This window comes from Engraulis encrasicolus, chromosome 15 (assembly GCF_034702125.1).
Source record: "Engraulis encrasicolus isolate BLACKSEA-1 chromosome 15, IST_EnEncr_1.0, whole genome shotgun sequence".
In the NCBI taxonomy this organism is placed as follows: domain Eukaryota; kingdom Metazoa; phylum Chordata; class Actinopteri; order Clupeiformes; family Engraulidae; genus Engraulis; species Engraulis encrasicolus.
The window spans coordinates 45,457,841-45,473,902 of NC_085871.1; the positions used below are offsets into that span (position 1 = coordinate 45,457,841).

General features: G+C 42.8%; 1 protein-coding gene and 1 long non-coding RNA gene across 2 annotated transcripts; one reads left to right on the forward strand and one right to left on the reverse strand.

Annotated features, from left to right (window-relative positions):
- The first annotated feature begins 3,823 nt into the window (after positions 1-3,823).
- Positions 3,824-15,051, forward strand: LOC134464768 (uncharacterized). Its single transcript, XM_063218115.1, has 5 exons — positions 3,824-4,076; positions 11,124-11,217; positions 11,846-11,933; positions 13,362-13,620; positions 15,002-15,051. The coding sequence occupies exons 1-5, from the start codon at positions 3,959-3,961 to the stop codon at positions 15,049-15,051; spliced, it is 609 nt and encodes a 202-aa protein (XP_063074185.1). The 5' UTR covers positions 3,824-3,958.
- Positions 6,010-10,878, reverse strand: LOC134464097 (uncharacterized). The gene is made up of 8 exons (XR_010037839.1): positions 10,457-10,878; positions 9,185-9,254; positions 8,815-8,907; positions 8,279-8,369; positions 8,047-8,122; positions 7,729-7,944; positions 7,347-7,491; positions 6,010-6,632 (listed from the first exon to the last, which is right to left on the reverse strand). It is a non-coding gene; the product is annotated as an uncharacterized LOC134464097 (long non-coding RNA).
- Positions 15,052-16,062: the final 1,011 nt, after the last annotated feature.

The window sequence follows — 16,062 nt, forward strand, 5'->3', positions numbered from 1 at the left end:
CCAAATAGCAAATAGGTGCACACGTAGGCTTCTTCTTCTTCTTTTTTGCGTTTAATGGCGGTTGGCAAACCAGCGTAAATGGTGCATTACCGCCACCATCTGGACTGGGCTGTGGACTGTAGTATCTAAGCTAAACCTCTCCTAGTGAGAGTAAATAAAAGAAAAGAAAGGAAAGAAAAGAAAGGGGAAAAAAGAAAAAGAAAAAGGAAAAGAATAAAGAGAAGAAAACAGTCGTTTAGATTCTACGTAAAAGTCCTGTGCTTCTCAGGAATCTAAAAACAAAATTCTGGCTGACTTCTCCAGTGCTTCTTCGCAGAATCTCCTTCATGTTAAACTGTATCTTTTCTTGTTGTAGCTGAAAAATTAAATGTTGCCTCTCTTCTTCGTACTTGGGACATTGTAGAAAAACATGTTCTACAGTCTCATGGCAATTGCAATGAAGACAATTGCCATCAACATGTTTCCTCATGATTAATAATGTGCTGTTTAAATATGTATGGCCAAATCTAATTCTTGAAAAAACGTTCTCCTCTCTCCTACTTCTGTATGTCATTCTTTGTTTTCCAACTTTGCTTTGGATATTATGAAAATGTCTGCCTGTCAGCCCTGAATCCCATAACATTTGCCACCTCCCCCTCACTTTACGTTTCACAACGCTCTTCACCTCAGATTTACTAATAGGAATATGTATATCCACATTCATATGCATGGCTGAGTTTTTAGCACATTTATCTGCCAGCTCATTACCCTGAACACCTATGTGAGCTGGTACCCACACAAAAGATATCTCAATCCCTGACTTCAAGAGATTATTTGCCAGAATAATAATCTCAAAGATGATGTCTTGTCTGGATTCTGATTGACCAGTCCTGATGCTGGTTAACGCTGAACTGGAATCGGATGCCACCACTACTTGGCATGGCCTTTTCTCCTCAACCCATTTCAACGCAAGCAACATCGCCATCAATTCAGCTGTATATACTGCCAAATCATCATTCAGCCTTTTTCCCTCTCCATGTTTCAGCATAGGGATGACATATCCCACCCCAACTCTATTGTCTGTTTGTTTTGAGGCATCTGTGTATATTTTCAGAACATTTTCATACCTCCCCATTAGGTAAGTCTGCACCTCATATTTGTCAATGTCACTCTTTGCTTTCCTTTCCAGTAGACTCAAATCAACGCAGAGTTCCTTAAAAGTCCATGGCGGAACTTCTGGTAGTGGTATTGCAGGACTTAATTTAAATTCTGAGAGACCCATGTCTCTTACTGAGTCATGGTGCACACGTAGGCCTACATACAGGTCTGTGATATTGTCCTACTTGTTCCACGTTCTACACTCGTTCTGTCTCAAATGTAAATGCCAAAGAAACTTCACCAGGATTTCCCCCTGCACTTTAGGTCTCTATTAAAGGCAACCACCTTCTCCAGGTCCCCTGAAATATAACTTAATTTGTATTGCAAATGTAAGTAGGACATTCCTTTGCAAAAATTACATATTTCATGTAAAGCTGCAAAACATTAAAATTATATCATTAGCCGAACCCTATATATACCCGAGATATAGGCTGCCCACATCTCACCTAAGGTAATGTGTGCCTGCGTAGCCTATCTCAAACACAGAAACAGAGATAGATCTTTAAAGGTGCAATGTGTAAAAAAAAAAAAAAAATTGGCAAATTGCAACTCATTCAAAATTCTGCGGCAAGAATCCTAACAAGAACCAGAATCAGAGAGCACATCACTCCTGTCTTGGCAGACCTGCACTGGTTACCTGTCTCATATAATTGTCTTTAAGATTCTGCTGACAGTATTTAAGCATGAAATGGACTTGCCCCTAGTTATATCTCTGACATGCTCTCTTTTTATGCCCCTGCTCGAGCTCTCAGGTCCACTGATGCCAAGCTGCTAAGGACTCCCACCCCCCGCAAAAGAATATTGGTGATGCCGCGTTCGTTTGCTATGCGCCCAAGAGATGGAACGCCCTCCCCATCGAGATCCGATCAGCCAGCTGAAAGAAAAAAAAAGTGAAAGCCCATTGGGAAACTTCAACTCCCATTGTCATTGTAACACAGCATTTCACTGCACACAAGTGAACAATGCACACAACGAAATTGCATTTATGCCTCACCCGTGTGAGGGGTTCAGCCCTCAGTGGCGCCCCATGGGGAGCAGTGCGGTGGGACGGTATCATGCTCAGGGTACCTCAGTCATTGAGGAGGATGGGGTTGATTACTCCCCCCACCAACCTGGTGGGTCAGGAGTCGAACCGGCAACCTCTGGGATGCAGGTCTGACACCCTAACCGCTCACCCATGACTGCCCTTAAGCTCAGTTGTTTCCAAGAAGCAGCTGATGACCCACCTCTTCATCCTTGCCAACTCCTAGCTGCCAAGGCGTCATAGTGTCCCAGCTGCCGCAGCATCCTTACTGCTCATAACAAGCCCTGGCACGGCGCTCCCCTAGGTCGCCGCTGGTCTCTGCCTGAGGTTTCTTCCTGACTATAGGTTTCTTTTTTTCTCCGACCTCACTGAGCCCCAACCCCCCCCCCCCCCCCCCCTCCTACAAAAGCGAAAGGGAGTTTTTCCTCACCGCTGATGCCACCAGGGGCCGCATCTGAGCGCCCAATCTCAGTGTGGCTATCTATGACTTATGCTAGACCCAGCCACTGGACCTTACACATCTAAGAATCCTGGTCCTAACCTACGTTGACCTTATGACTCTACAATCTCTATCTATCTCTTCTTTCTCTGCCTTCCTGCTATTTCTGCCTCTCCTCTATACCTCTCCTTTTAAATCCATCTCTAACAATGATGTTTTTTTCCCCATTTGTTAAGCACTTTGAGTTACATGCCTTGTATGATACAGTGCTATACAAATACAATTATTATTATTATTAATATTTTAGTAGTTTATTTGCAGAATTTGTGCTGTCCATTCACAACTGTACCTCATGAATAGCCTACTTACCACGGCCTTCAATTTCCAAGTATTCATGAGAAAATGGCACTTTTTATAGGCCTACATGAAAAGGGCGATCTTCCATGGACCGCAATTTTGAATTTCCAGAAATAGACATTTCTCAGCTGTAAAACTTGTGCAACTTGAAAAACTTAGTGTACTTGTGTGTGTGTGTGTGTGTGTGTGTGTGTGTGTGTGTGTGTGTGTGTGTGTGTGTGTGTGTGTGTGTGTGTGTGAGAGAGAGATGCCTTGGCAAAATGTATGCAACAGTAAGCTATATATGATTATTTTATGTGTAAATATGTGTGTTACGTCTTGTGGGAAATGTCTTTATTTATGTGTGTATGCTACTTGACACCTTAATTTCCCCCTGGGATCAATAAACTATACTCTACTCTACTCTACTCTACTCTACTCTACTACTTGGCCATAAATATGAGTTAAGTACTTAGTAAATGTATAAAAACATCAAATCAAATAAAAAATCAAAAGGCAACACAGTGTCAATGAGCAGCATAGTTGAAATACCTTCTCTGGGCACAATTTTACACAGTGGACCTTTAAATGTGTCCTTCAAAAAATCAGAAAGGAGGAAATGTTGATGAAATGATGACCTGCATGGTCCTTTGGGTGCCTCACCGTTTCAACGTTTGCGCTCCAGCCCATGTGGTGGCAGTATTGAGCCAGAGTGTCAGAAGATGCACCCGGAGAATGAATATGTTGTTGACAAAACACATGCATTGAAAACACTCCATAACGTAGCCTAGCCTATACTCTTTTGAACATATCAAATTATTGGTTTGTTCATGTGGGCATTTACAGTGGCTTGTCAAGTTGTCCATCGGTGCTCTCCGTGGGGCGAGCTCTTTAAAAGGCGGAACCACTGTTCAGCCATTTGCTTTAACTAGCGTCCTTCTGATACTGGATGAAAAAGGCTGCATCGGGGAGGCAACACTTCGTGAGGCAACTCGTGATCTGAACTTGTTTCCAGTAACATCATGGATGACCATGCGTCGTACTCGGCACCGTCAACGCCAGCACCGTCAACAAATAATGAGCTCACAGCACCCCCGCTGTCGACAAGCCCCGTCCCTGACTCCTCATTCACATACAAGAGTAAGACAGTCCTCATTTTTGCGCTAGCCTACAATGCTGCGTAGGTAACATGGAGATTGCCTTTTTAGCCTGCCTACATAGGCTACCCAAGCCTAAGCTACTGGATGTCACTCCTCTTCTGGCCTTTTTTTCTAGTCGCTAAAGCAGTGAAGCACCGTTTGTAACTGGCTGCTCATTGCGGAATCATTTACATTGATATACAAACCTATGATCAAATGAATAGGCCTATAGCATGTAAACGGATTTGCACTCTGTTTGCAATTTACACGTTTTGAAAATGTTAGGCCTACAGAAAATCCATTGCAGAACATCATTTTGCTCTAAGTGAACACAATTCACTGCTTTACACACGATTTCCAAATGAAACAAACTCCTAGACTTCTATAACTTCCTCAGAATGACACAGGCCTACCTTTTGAATAGAAAAACACTGAAAAAAACAATCGTGATTTTTACCCACTGGGCAAAAAGACGTCCAAACAACGTCTTTTCCAGGTCATTGTTGGACGTCCCAGCAGGGTACCAGAATGTAACGCCAGATGACGTCTTTTTTTTTGCGTTATTATGACGTCAGGTATGAACGTCATCAGGACCTCCAGATAAGGGCAAATTCTAGTCCATATTAGGTCATTAGGGATGTCTTATCAACGTCTTTTTCGAAATTGGAATGAACCTCTCCCCCTCCTTACCTCAGTAGTGCGGCCATTAAATTTATTCCATCCAAAACTCCATTTGCTAAAACGAGATAACCTAACATAGCCTCATAACAAAAGCCTAACAACCTAACAAACAGGTCAATTCTTACCCACAGACTCGTTGAATTAAGATGGCAGATTTTCAAAGCAAAAAAGTTAAACTACACAGCTCAACACCCAGCAATGGTGGTATTTTGAGAAAATTAAGGGTAAAGGGTTCTTGAAAAGCAAGACAGTTGAGATTCGAACAAATCCCATCTTAAGACAAATGGTACACAGTCTCACCTATGCCAGACTTTGTGCACAATCTTTAAAAAGTCCTTTGATGCTCCATGTATGCAACACAATGCAAAATAGCATTTCTTGTTAATTGTATCGACTGCTTCAGAACTGAAGTAACCTCATCACTGCCTCCCATTCAGATCACTCAAATGTTCTAATCTGTTGCTAAAATAAATAAAATGTCTTATAGCAAATGGGACATCACTCTTTGTGGACGTCTTTTTGACTTTAAATTAACTCTGTGAGTTGTCATTCAAACATTTAAGTGACAGCATTAAAAACCTTGAAACTTCTAGTTTTCAAAATATACAGACAATTATCACATGGAAAGTGACAGGGGGGGGTTTACTTTTATTTAGCAAACACTTTTGTTTACAAGGTTAAATCTTCAAAAGTCTTGACTACATACCTCTGCAACGTTTTTTTTTTTTTTGTAGAGTTGTGTTTACATTCAATTAAAAAAAAATTGTATTACATTAACTTTACTGTCATATTCTTTTTTGTTAGGCTTTTCAGAAGAGGGGGAGATAACAAATGTGATCTTTTTCAAGAATAATTAACACCACTGCGAATTTCATGAAGTATTGATGATTATGACTCGTACACTATCATCTCTTAACAACATTACCGGTGTATTACAAAACCCAAAAGTCTTGAAATTCGAAGTAGTGTTAAATACTCTTGAAAACTTTCTTATGAAATACTGTAGGATCCAACATATTGGAAGAAAAGACATTGTACCTTGGGTTAAGAGACAGTTCATCTGAATGAAAACTCTGCATTACATCAATGGGTCTTACATCTGCCACATCATATCATTTCACAATCGTCCAGTTTTACAACATATATTTTTTAAAAATATGATGGTAACACTTTATTTTAACATTACATAGCTTAGCACTAATACATACAATGTTAACCCATTGATGCCTAAAGCACTTGCAGAAAAGTCCAGGCGCCAGGGCCAATGTTGCACAACCCAACATCCAGCATCAATGGGTTAATGCCTGTATAAGTAACTTGTAAGGCATGTACTAAGCGAAATCAAACATTTGTTAGGTCCTTACTGAAGTTATATTAGGTAATAAATCCCAAATTGTGCATGAACAAGGCATTTGCGAATACATGCCTAACGTATGTTTGATTTTGCTTAGTGCATGCCTTACAAGTTACTTATACAGCATACAGGCATTAACACTATGTATTAGAGCTAATAGATGTAATGATAAAATAAAGTGTTGCCAAAATGATAATCAAAATAATTCTGCTGGGAAGCTTTGAGAGAAGTTGTAGTGCCTTTGTTCGTTTGTTGGTTGAGATGGGAACGTCATAAACATATTCAAAGAAGGTGAAAACAGAGCTGAGCTGTGCTGGATATAACAAGTTGCAGACCCAGTAAAGCTTGAACAGCTTGTCAATTGTGCAAGTCAGGCCGTCTGCAACGGGAATGGTCACACGGTCATTCCTGGCGGTTATGACAGACTCTTCAGGTTCCCAATGCAGACCACTAGTGGTTGGGTTGTGGATTCCATCTCAGTGTCAGTAGTGCAGTGAAGAGGGATGTGAAGTTGGTTCCAGACTGAGAAGAAGTAGAAGAGGAGGAAGAAGAAGAAGGGGGAGAGAGAGAGAGACACATCATCAATAATACTTAATAGCAAGTTTTACTTAACTGATTGAAAGGTATGAAGCATACCAGTCAAACTAAGTATACAGGCATGAAAACGGGTCAGGGGTGAAAAAGGTGAGAAAGGTGCGGCGTGGCGCGGTGGCACGGAGCGGCGCGTGTGTTGCAGCGGTGCGCGCGAATGTGTGGTGTGCAGTGGCGTTTTTGGGGGATAGTGTTGAGTCATACTAGGGGGGTCTGGGGGCATGGTCTCCCATGGGAGAAAATTTAGCTAAAACCGTCTTTAAATGATGAATTTTGAGCATACTGTAGCGACCCAGGGACAGTGAACATAAGAACTGTCAACCATCTTCGTTACTTCATGACTGTCATGCTGACGCAAGAAATTTAAGCGGTTAAATAAGTTGTTAAAAGGTCACTAATCATTGTGTCAAAGTGAAATTTCTGTAATGCTTTCCTATGAAAATGTATAATCAAAAATCTGCAAAAACTGTGGTGTGTATTCACTTTCGTGATATACTGTATATGAAATTCATTTTGCAATGCGGTATACGTATGAACTTATACAGTATATCAGGAAGGAGCCAAGACTGACTTGCACCAACACAGACCCACACGCAAACACACCCAAACGCAAACACACACACACACACACACACACATTCCTACCAAAGATGTCAGCGATGCAGAGTCCTAGCTGGCCAATAGTGTGTGAGGTGTTAAGTTCCGCCTCTCCGTGCAGCAGCAGCAGGTTGGAGGGCGGGACCTTTAGCTTGACTGACAGGTCTTCCACTGCATGCTTCAGAAGCTCTGTCTGCAACACACATACACATAAATATTACTGACACACACATCAGCTGTATAGGGTTATCTACTTTCCATGGCTTCCCCCAACTATAAAACAGAATTATAATACTTCCTGTAAAAAGTCTTTGACTAGGCAAAGCGCTATACAAAACAGATGTACTGCTGTGTGTGTGTTTGTGTGTGTGTGTACCTGTGCTAGTTGTATTTGGTGTATGTCTGGTCTGTGGCGTATCTTTAAGTTTACCAGTCGTGCCGGTGTGTTCTGCTGATGCTGCTGCAAGCGTTTTCATTGGCTGGTTTTCCTGCGAGGGCGTGGACTGCATACGATGGCGATGTCGGCATCGTCAGACTCCTCTCCTTCATCCTCCTCCTTTAATTGGCTAGCTGCCGCAGCAATCCCGGCCCCTCTGGTGATGGACGCAGCAGGGAGCCAAGCGCATCCAGCCTCATGTTAATCTCCCTGTCACACGCACACACACAATGTAAGGAAAGTTGACAAGTCACTGTAGAGAAAGTGTCAGTGCGTGGCATGCACACAAGTGTGTGTGTGTTGTGTACTCACGTTAGTTTGCGGTTGGGCCGCCGCCGTGCCTTGAGTGGTGTGGAGGGGGAGGGGGGCGGAACGCCTCAGCACAGTCCTAACACCAACACATACACACACAAGGATGCATTAACACACATCAACATGATGGATATGGTAAGCATACAGCAATAAATTGGAAAAATATTGTAGGGGCTACTATGTTGACTCATGGTCTGTGTGTGTGTGTGTGTGTGTGTGTGTGTACACTCACATTGTGCTTTGCATGGGTTTGGTCACCTGGTCCGAGTCATCTGAGAGTTCGGTACACTGCTTCCCTCACCATCGCTGTCGCTGTCAGAAATCTGTCAAACACACAATATACAGTCTCAAGTTTGCCGTCCGTGTTAGCTGTAACTCATCCAAATACTGCTACTTTATACAGCAGGCACATATTTACTGACCAAGTTGCTCTCTATGACAAAAGTGCTATGGGCTACAGTGACAGGTAAACAAGAAACAACAGGTTAACAACACTTGGCGCTAATTAGTTCTCTACAACTACAAACCGCTGCTGTTCCCTTCCGTTTGGGATCCATATCACCAAACTATAGTTCTCTTGAACTTAACGGCATTGTTATAAGAATATGGCTATGACAGCCTTAAATAGCAGGTTAAAATATGGTCATTGACATTTTGGTGACAAGGTCATAACTCTGTATCGCAATGAGGTCCTAACAGAGGCTCTGCATGAAAGTGTTTTTAAAGATTAAAAGAAGTTTTTAAAAGTAACTATCCTTTGAAAAATACCTGCACAAAATCAACCAGAAAAGACATCTCAGATTTTACACTGCAGCGGCTTCGGAGTCAGAAGATGTGTGAGAACTGTGTAGCACTTTTCATCTGAAAATGAGAGCAGAAAATTGTACAGCAGTACTTAAATTTCACATTTACCAAAGTCTCTGTGTTATTATAACACTATCACAGTAACATATTTATCACAATTGCATACAATACAACAATAAAAAAAAAATCTAAAAAAACAAATGAAAGGAGGCAGAGGGCCTGTAAGTGGATGGCAATTAGACACATGATCACATAGACAATATGACACACACACACACACACACACACACACACACACACACACACACACACACACACACACACACACACTTACCATCAGTCTGATCATCCAACTGTTCAATCAGAGTAGGAGCTTGGACAGATGTGGCCACAAGACCTGGGCCCTGACGAAGAGAGAAGAGAGAGAGAGGGGGAGAGCACGTTAGTTCCCAGTGCATTGAAGGTACTTTTAAAATCCCGTAGCCATAACTGGTGTTGATACCTTGGTAGTCGCCACACTTCACACGCAGCTGTTCTACTCTGCCACATAAAACTCAAACTTTGAATCTTCTTTTCAAACGTCATGGTATCGTCACCAATTACCATTGCCTACAAAATCTCGTGCGTGGCAGTTTTATCCCTCGAACAGCGTACATCTGGCACGTCGCACCCTCCATCTGAAACAACTGCCGGTATTTTCCCAACACACCGTCATACGAGGTCTACCGAGACAAAACACGACAGCGTTGACCAGTTGCCCAGATCTACCATATTCAACTACATACTGAAACAGTGAAAACCACGACACTTACATGGAACTACGGTTCAAAGCTTGTCTATTGACTGGCCACAACAACAACCAAGCCGACATAATGTGATTCGGAAATTCGTTTCTATCACCTTTCATCGAGCCAACACAAAACAGTGGGATACTGCTTGCTTTTACTGGTGCTATTCTTTATCATGTACGAGGGTGGCGGATGGTCTGATTTCCATGATTTGACGCAGAACTGCTTACGTTTGAAGCGCTGAAGTTTAAAATCGCCTCTATGCTAGCTAGCCCTTGCCTTGCCCCCTCCGATACCTGTTACTAGCAGCATCCACTTTTGCCCCACTACCAGTACTAGCTCTACGTCAATCCATCCGTGGTGTTTCAGTATCCTTGCACAAATCCTGTCAGACTTTCTTTCTTTTATGTTCAGAAAATAGCTTTCAAACTTCACATCAGTAAAGTGCCGCCTGATTTATTCCACACCAGCTAATTATCAGTTACCATATTAGCAACCAATGTTAGCAAACCATCCAATATCACATTTCAAACCTTTAATTTTCCCAACACAACACGTTTTAACCATTAAGTTAGTCCACATGTGAATTAAAAGAAAATAAATATAATTTATAGTGCAAGCGTTAAAGATCAATAGCTAACTGAGTATCAATAACTAAGTTAGCTAAATCTGTAGGCTAGCTTAATGTTCACAGAATCACTGAGGCTGTTCCAATGTTCGTACAGCAAAACTTGTGAAGCAGGGTTTGATTTTAACCATACATTAACGGTAACACACGTAATTGTTACGAAATTATACCAATAAAGCGAATAACTTACGCCAGCCTCTCTCGGTGTCTGAAGTCAAGTCGCCGCATCTTGCATTTCCAACGGTAGAAAAGGCGGGCGGAAGTCTGCTTTCAAATGTCCACAGTCACGCGATTGGACAGCCAAACGGCCGTTAGTTTCTCACTTGTTGTAGCACGACCCAGAAATGAATCTCTTAACTTCAGGTTTCACACATTCTGTGAAATCTTACACAAAAATGACACATAATCTGTCAATGCTGTCTACACATCCCAATGTGTTATTTTTTTTTGACACATCTGTTTAGGCAGTCCCCATTGGGTAAATGATTAACTATATTCAGACGTCTAATGGACCTCATAGTTTGACGTCAAAATAGTATACCTATTTTGCACGTCATTTTTGGGTACAGAACTGGTCTTAGACGGACGGACGCGATATGGACAAGATATGAACGTCTATGTGACGTTCTATGTTTAGTGGGTAATGTTTACTGTGTAGTTCTTTCAATGTGTGCTTATAATGTGATGGGCGTACAACAAAATAGCCTACAACAAAAACAGTTCTTTTTAACTGTGTGCAGTGAAGCAGACTGTGTTGGGTTTTGCAATGCTGCAGAAAAATAGCCTAAATTAGGCCTATAATTAAAACCCATATTATGTTCCATGCCTTTCTCTTTTCTTCCTATGCACGTCAATAGTGACTGAGGAAGACATTCTCCAGTTTGTGAAGTTGAGAGTGTCCAATAGAGCCCTCTTCACCGGGAAGAGGCATTCAGCCAGAGTGGCTTGGAGGTACGTAGGCCTACATCATCATAACTGATATGTATTGCATATTGCATCAATTAGGCCAGGGGTGGGGGGAACCTAATATGTCTTAAGGTAGTTCTATAGATTACCACCATGTCCAAAAGCAAACGCGTTTCGGCTATCAAGCCTTCATCAGTGTGTGGGCTTTATAGCCGAAATGCGTTTGCTTTTGGACATGGTGGTAATCTATAGTTGAGCGCGTCCTCTGGCAAAACTTTAAGGCAGTTCTACCTGGCCCAGAGATAATTTTAATGTTATGCTGCTTCACATGAAATATGAATTTTGTAAAGTAATCTTAGAAATCACATTAGCAGCAATACAATGAAGTCATATTCAGAGGGCCTAGTGAAGGTGGGGCCTGTTTTACCTAAAGGTGACTGCCTCCAATATATACAGTAAGTCTAAAGTGCAGGGGGAAATCCTGGTTTGTGTTCATAGTGCGGCCCTCTGAGGACTTTTACGGCTCTTGGAGGGATTTGAAGTGGCCCTTCAATACGGTTCCCCACCCCTGAATTAGGCCATAATACCGTAGGCCTAGGATAGCCCACTAAATGTATTACACCCAGCGAAACTGGAAATGCATGACCAAGCGCTACCCTTTTTTTAATTGCAGGCAGATTTTAACAGAGATGGGTCTTCAGAGGAAGATGACTCCACTTCAAGCGAGGAAGAAATGGGACAACCTCGTTAGTAAATACAAGGTTTGTGTGTTAGGTGTATGCTGCAAGAAATGGCAAATTATAAACCAATATCTCTTAATCTCACAATGTAACACTTTTTTCTTTTGAAATGGGATGCACGATAGGCCTACCACTTTTTCTGAAAACCGACATGACTATGAGTACAATAATTTCTGTTTGCCGATACTTACAGAGAGCAGATATCCACACTTTTACTCCAAGCATACAATGGAAATAAAGACATAAATGCATAGCCTTGTTTTCTTCCACCTGTGATATTTATTTTATTGTCCATTTCCAGGCAGATTTCAATGTTAGTAAAAGTATGCGGCAGCACTTTTTTCCATGTCTACTGAACATGATGAGATGTTGCATTGTTTTGTGTAATAGCTGTATCAGTGCCTAGTATCGGCAAGTGTATGACCAGCACGATTATCATGAGTACAGTATAATGAGCAAGTATTGGGACTGGTAACACGGTATCGGTGCATCCCTACTTTTGAAGTCACAAGTTTAATGAATACTGAATAATATAATTAAAGGGACACTGTGCAGGAAATGGTCAAAAAAGGTACTGCAACTATGCTGCTCATTGAAACTAGGCTCCCTATTGCCAAATTTGATCTTTACATGAAAGTTTACTAAGTAATAAACAAATATTAACTAGTATGGTCCAATTACAGTCATTTGTGCAGCTTAAAACGGCTATTTTAGGAAATTCAAAATGGCGGACCATGGAGAAGATCCCCCTTTTCATGTATGAAAAGTGCAATTTTTCCAGTCATAATGAATATTTAGAATTTGGTTGTGGTGGTAAGTATTCATGAAAAAGGTAACATTAGTGAGTGGGCAGCATGAATTCTGGAAATGAACAACTAAAAATCTCACACAGTGTCCCTTCAAGCCTATAATAATATTATAATAATGAATTTGTAAAAGGGTAGTCACTTGCGCTCTAACCTTCTTGGTGCGTCCAGTCCAGGACGGTAGATAATGGAGTGTAAACTGTAAACTTCTGACGACACACACTGCGTCGAAACATCAGTCATGATGTTTGCACCACAATAAAATAACTAAAAAGTATCTGAGTGCTCCAGTCATCCCTGGCCTAGTGTTTTTGAAGTGGACCAGTTTATTCTCCAATATACCGGTAATAATGAACTTGAGTGTGTTCTCCTGTGTGTCACGCCTGACTGAACAGTAGTTTAAAAGTGTAATCCTCTGGTGTGGTGTAACCAGAGATTCTTTAAGTATAGAGATATGCCAACATAATAGGTTTCTATGGGCACCTAACGCGACCAGGTTCCGGTCTGCCTAAAGGGCCGTGTCATAATGCTCCTACAATGAATAGAACAGTCCTTAGGTCTGCCTAAGGGGGGCCATAATAGAACCAGGAAACAATGGGCCAATGGAACCTCTCTCTCTCTACTCTCTCTGGTGTATCCCCAGATGATTCACGAGCAGGAGCTGCGTGCTCCGCGTCCGGGCTCAGGGTCGAACCCGCAGACAGACTGGCCGCGCTACAAATTCATGGACGACGCCATGCAGGGTCGCCTTGACGACAGCGCCAAGAAGCTGCCAATCACTGACGCCGCCGCCGCCTACGCCGGCCAACTCGTGCCGAGGAAACCGCGCAAGAGGGGCTGGCCGCCGCGACCTGGCAGCCGTGCATCCATGGCAACCAAGAAGGCAACCACGTCTTCATCAGGTGGGTAAGGGCAGTGGCAGTCCTGCAATACGCATGAACAGCGTGACGTGTGACGCGTGCCATGTGCGTTACTTACACCCTTTTTTGGGGAAAACATTGGGGGGAAGCAAGTCAATTGGTGGTATTGGGAAAGAAGAAACGAAAGACAGGGACCTGTAGACTAGCGTTATTCACGCTCAACATAGAATTTGTTGTGTTGCCGGCTGTTCAAATAATATAGGCAAACAGCCGTGGCTGAAGCATGGGCTGTGTTCATTTAGGCTAGCCGATGTAGCATGCTTAGTTAATGAGACATTTGGTTTGTTTTCCCCGAAAAAGGGGCGTAACGCACATTCACGAGCAAAGTACCCCGATGGCCATTCATGTGTATGAGTTGCGGCCCCCGGGCGACACCCCCTCCGATGCCCTAGGCTTATAAAAACCAAAAAAACACATAATAACGGACAAAAAATACTAATAGTTATGTTATTATTACAACAGTGTGGTAATAGTGTAGAAATAACAATTTGTCAAATTATTCTCCCTGGGCAGTCATGGGTGAGCGGTTAGGGCGTCAGACTTGCATCCCAGAGGTTGCCAGTTCGACTCCCGACCCGCCAGGTTGGTGGGGGGAGTAATCAACCAGTGCTCTCCCCCATCCTCCTCCATGACTGAGGTACCCTGAGCATGGTACCGTCCCACCGCACTGCTCCCCATGGGGCGCCACTGAGGGCTGCCCCCTTGCACGGGTGAGGCATAAATGCAATTTCGTTGTGTGCAGTGTTCACTTGTGTGCTGTGGAGTGCTGTGTCACAATGACAATGGGAGTTGGAGTTTCCCAAATGGGCTTTCACGCTTTCACTATTATTTTTGTTATAACAATAATAATGTAACAAATTATTTTTAATGGGAGATGATTGCAGTGGTGCAAGCCGGTGTCCTCTGGGACCATGGCATCCCCCCTGGCCATTATGGGGAACCATTATAACGAGCTGTATGTACATGGCAGAGGAGAATAGCGAGATGGAGCTGTATATATTGTGATGAGTATCAAATGAAAGTGAAGTGAAAGCCCACCTGGGAAACTCCAACTCCCATTGTCATTGTGACATAGCACTCCACAGCACACAAGTGAACACTGCACACAACGAAATTGCATTTATGCCTCACCTGTGCAAGGGGGTAGCCCTCAATGGCGCCGCAAGGGAGTAGTGCCGCGTGATGGTCCATGCTCAGGGTACCTCAGTCATGGAGGAGGATGGGGGAGAGCATTGCTTAATTACTCCCCCCACTAACCTGGCAGGTCGGGAGTCGAACCGGCAACCTTTGGGCTACAAGTCGGACGCCTTAGCAACTTACCCATGACTGCCCTAACGTGTTATCGTATTGTGAATATCCACAGTGGGCCTCATGCCGGCCTTGGGCCTCATGACGGAGCATGATAACCCTTAAGAGATGGAGCTGAATGTACCGAGGGCTATTTGCGGCCCTTGAAGCCGTTTTATCCGGCCCCTGATATAATTTTAATGTTATGCGGCTTCACATGAAAGGTCACATATTTTGTACAGGAATCTTAGAAATTACATTTGTAATACAATTAAGTTACATTCAGGGGACCTAGAGAAGGTGGGGTCTATTTTAAAGATGGCTGCCTTCAATATATGGGGGAAATCCTGGTTTGTGTTCATAACATGGGCCTCTGAGGACTTTTACGGCCCTCTGAGGAATTTGAAGTGGCCCTTTGAATGAAAAAGGTTCCCCGCCCCTGCCCTAAAGAGATGGCGCTGTATGTATTGTGATGAGTAGCATAATGTGAATAACCATAGTGGATTGCTGAGACCCACATCCTCGAGCATTATGGTGGGGGATCTTTGGGTTTTTTTGGTTAGGTTAGGTTAGGTTAGGTTTCTTTATTAGTCTCCACGAAGGAGAAATTTGCTTTGGAGACAGGGAGGTTGCAGCATCATAAGGAACACATAGAACACACATAGGACACATGACACCAACACAGAAAAACAAACAACAGTAAAACAATAGAAGAAAAACAGTGTAGGCCTACATGCTGAGAAGCACTGGATGTCCTAACCCACCGCCCCTGACCCATCCAGACCATAACCCCCTCCCATACACACACTCACACAGCTCCGTACCCCCCCCCCCCACACACACACACACACACACACCCCCACCGTCCTACAACCAACCACACCTTCACCCTGCAATAAATAACTAGGTTACATCCATTCCATAGTTTACATTAAAAAATAAATAAATAAAGATAAATAGTAAACACAGGGATACATTCATGTTTACATATCCCCCTCCCAGCTTTTACCCTAGTTTCCATCCCCACCAACACTAGCTACAGAGGTCCATTTTGTCCCACTCAATCTCTCTTATTCCCTGTTTATTCAGTAGCTTGATTGAATGGGGTATAAAGGAATTTTTAAAATGATTATATTT

What these genes read in the sequence shown, in the direction of transcription:
- LOC134464768 (XM_063218115.1), top strand. Translation starts at nt 3,959, where the DNA reads ATGGATGACCATGCGTCGTACTCGGCACCGTCAACGCCAGCACCGTCA. An exon ending in ACCTCGTTAGTAAATACAAG is followed by an intron (nt 11,934 to 13,361) that starts GTTTGTGTGTTA and finishes GTGTATCCCCAG; the next exon opens with ATGATTCACGAGCAGGAGCT. An exon ending in GGCAACCACGTCTTCATCAG is followed by an intron (nt 13,621 to 15,001) that starts GTGGGTAAGGGC and finishes GAATATCCACAG; the next exon opens with TGGGCCTCATGCCGGCCTTG.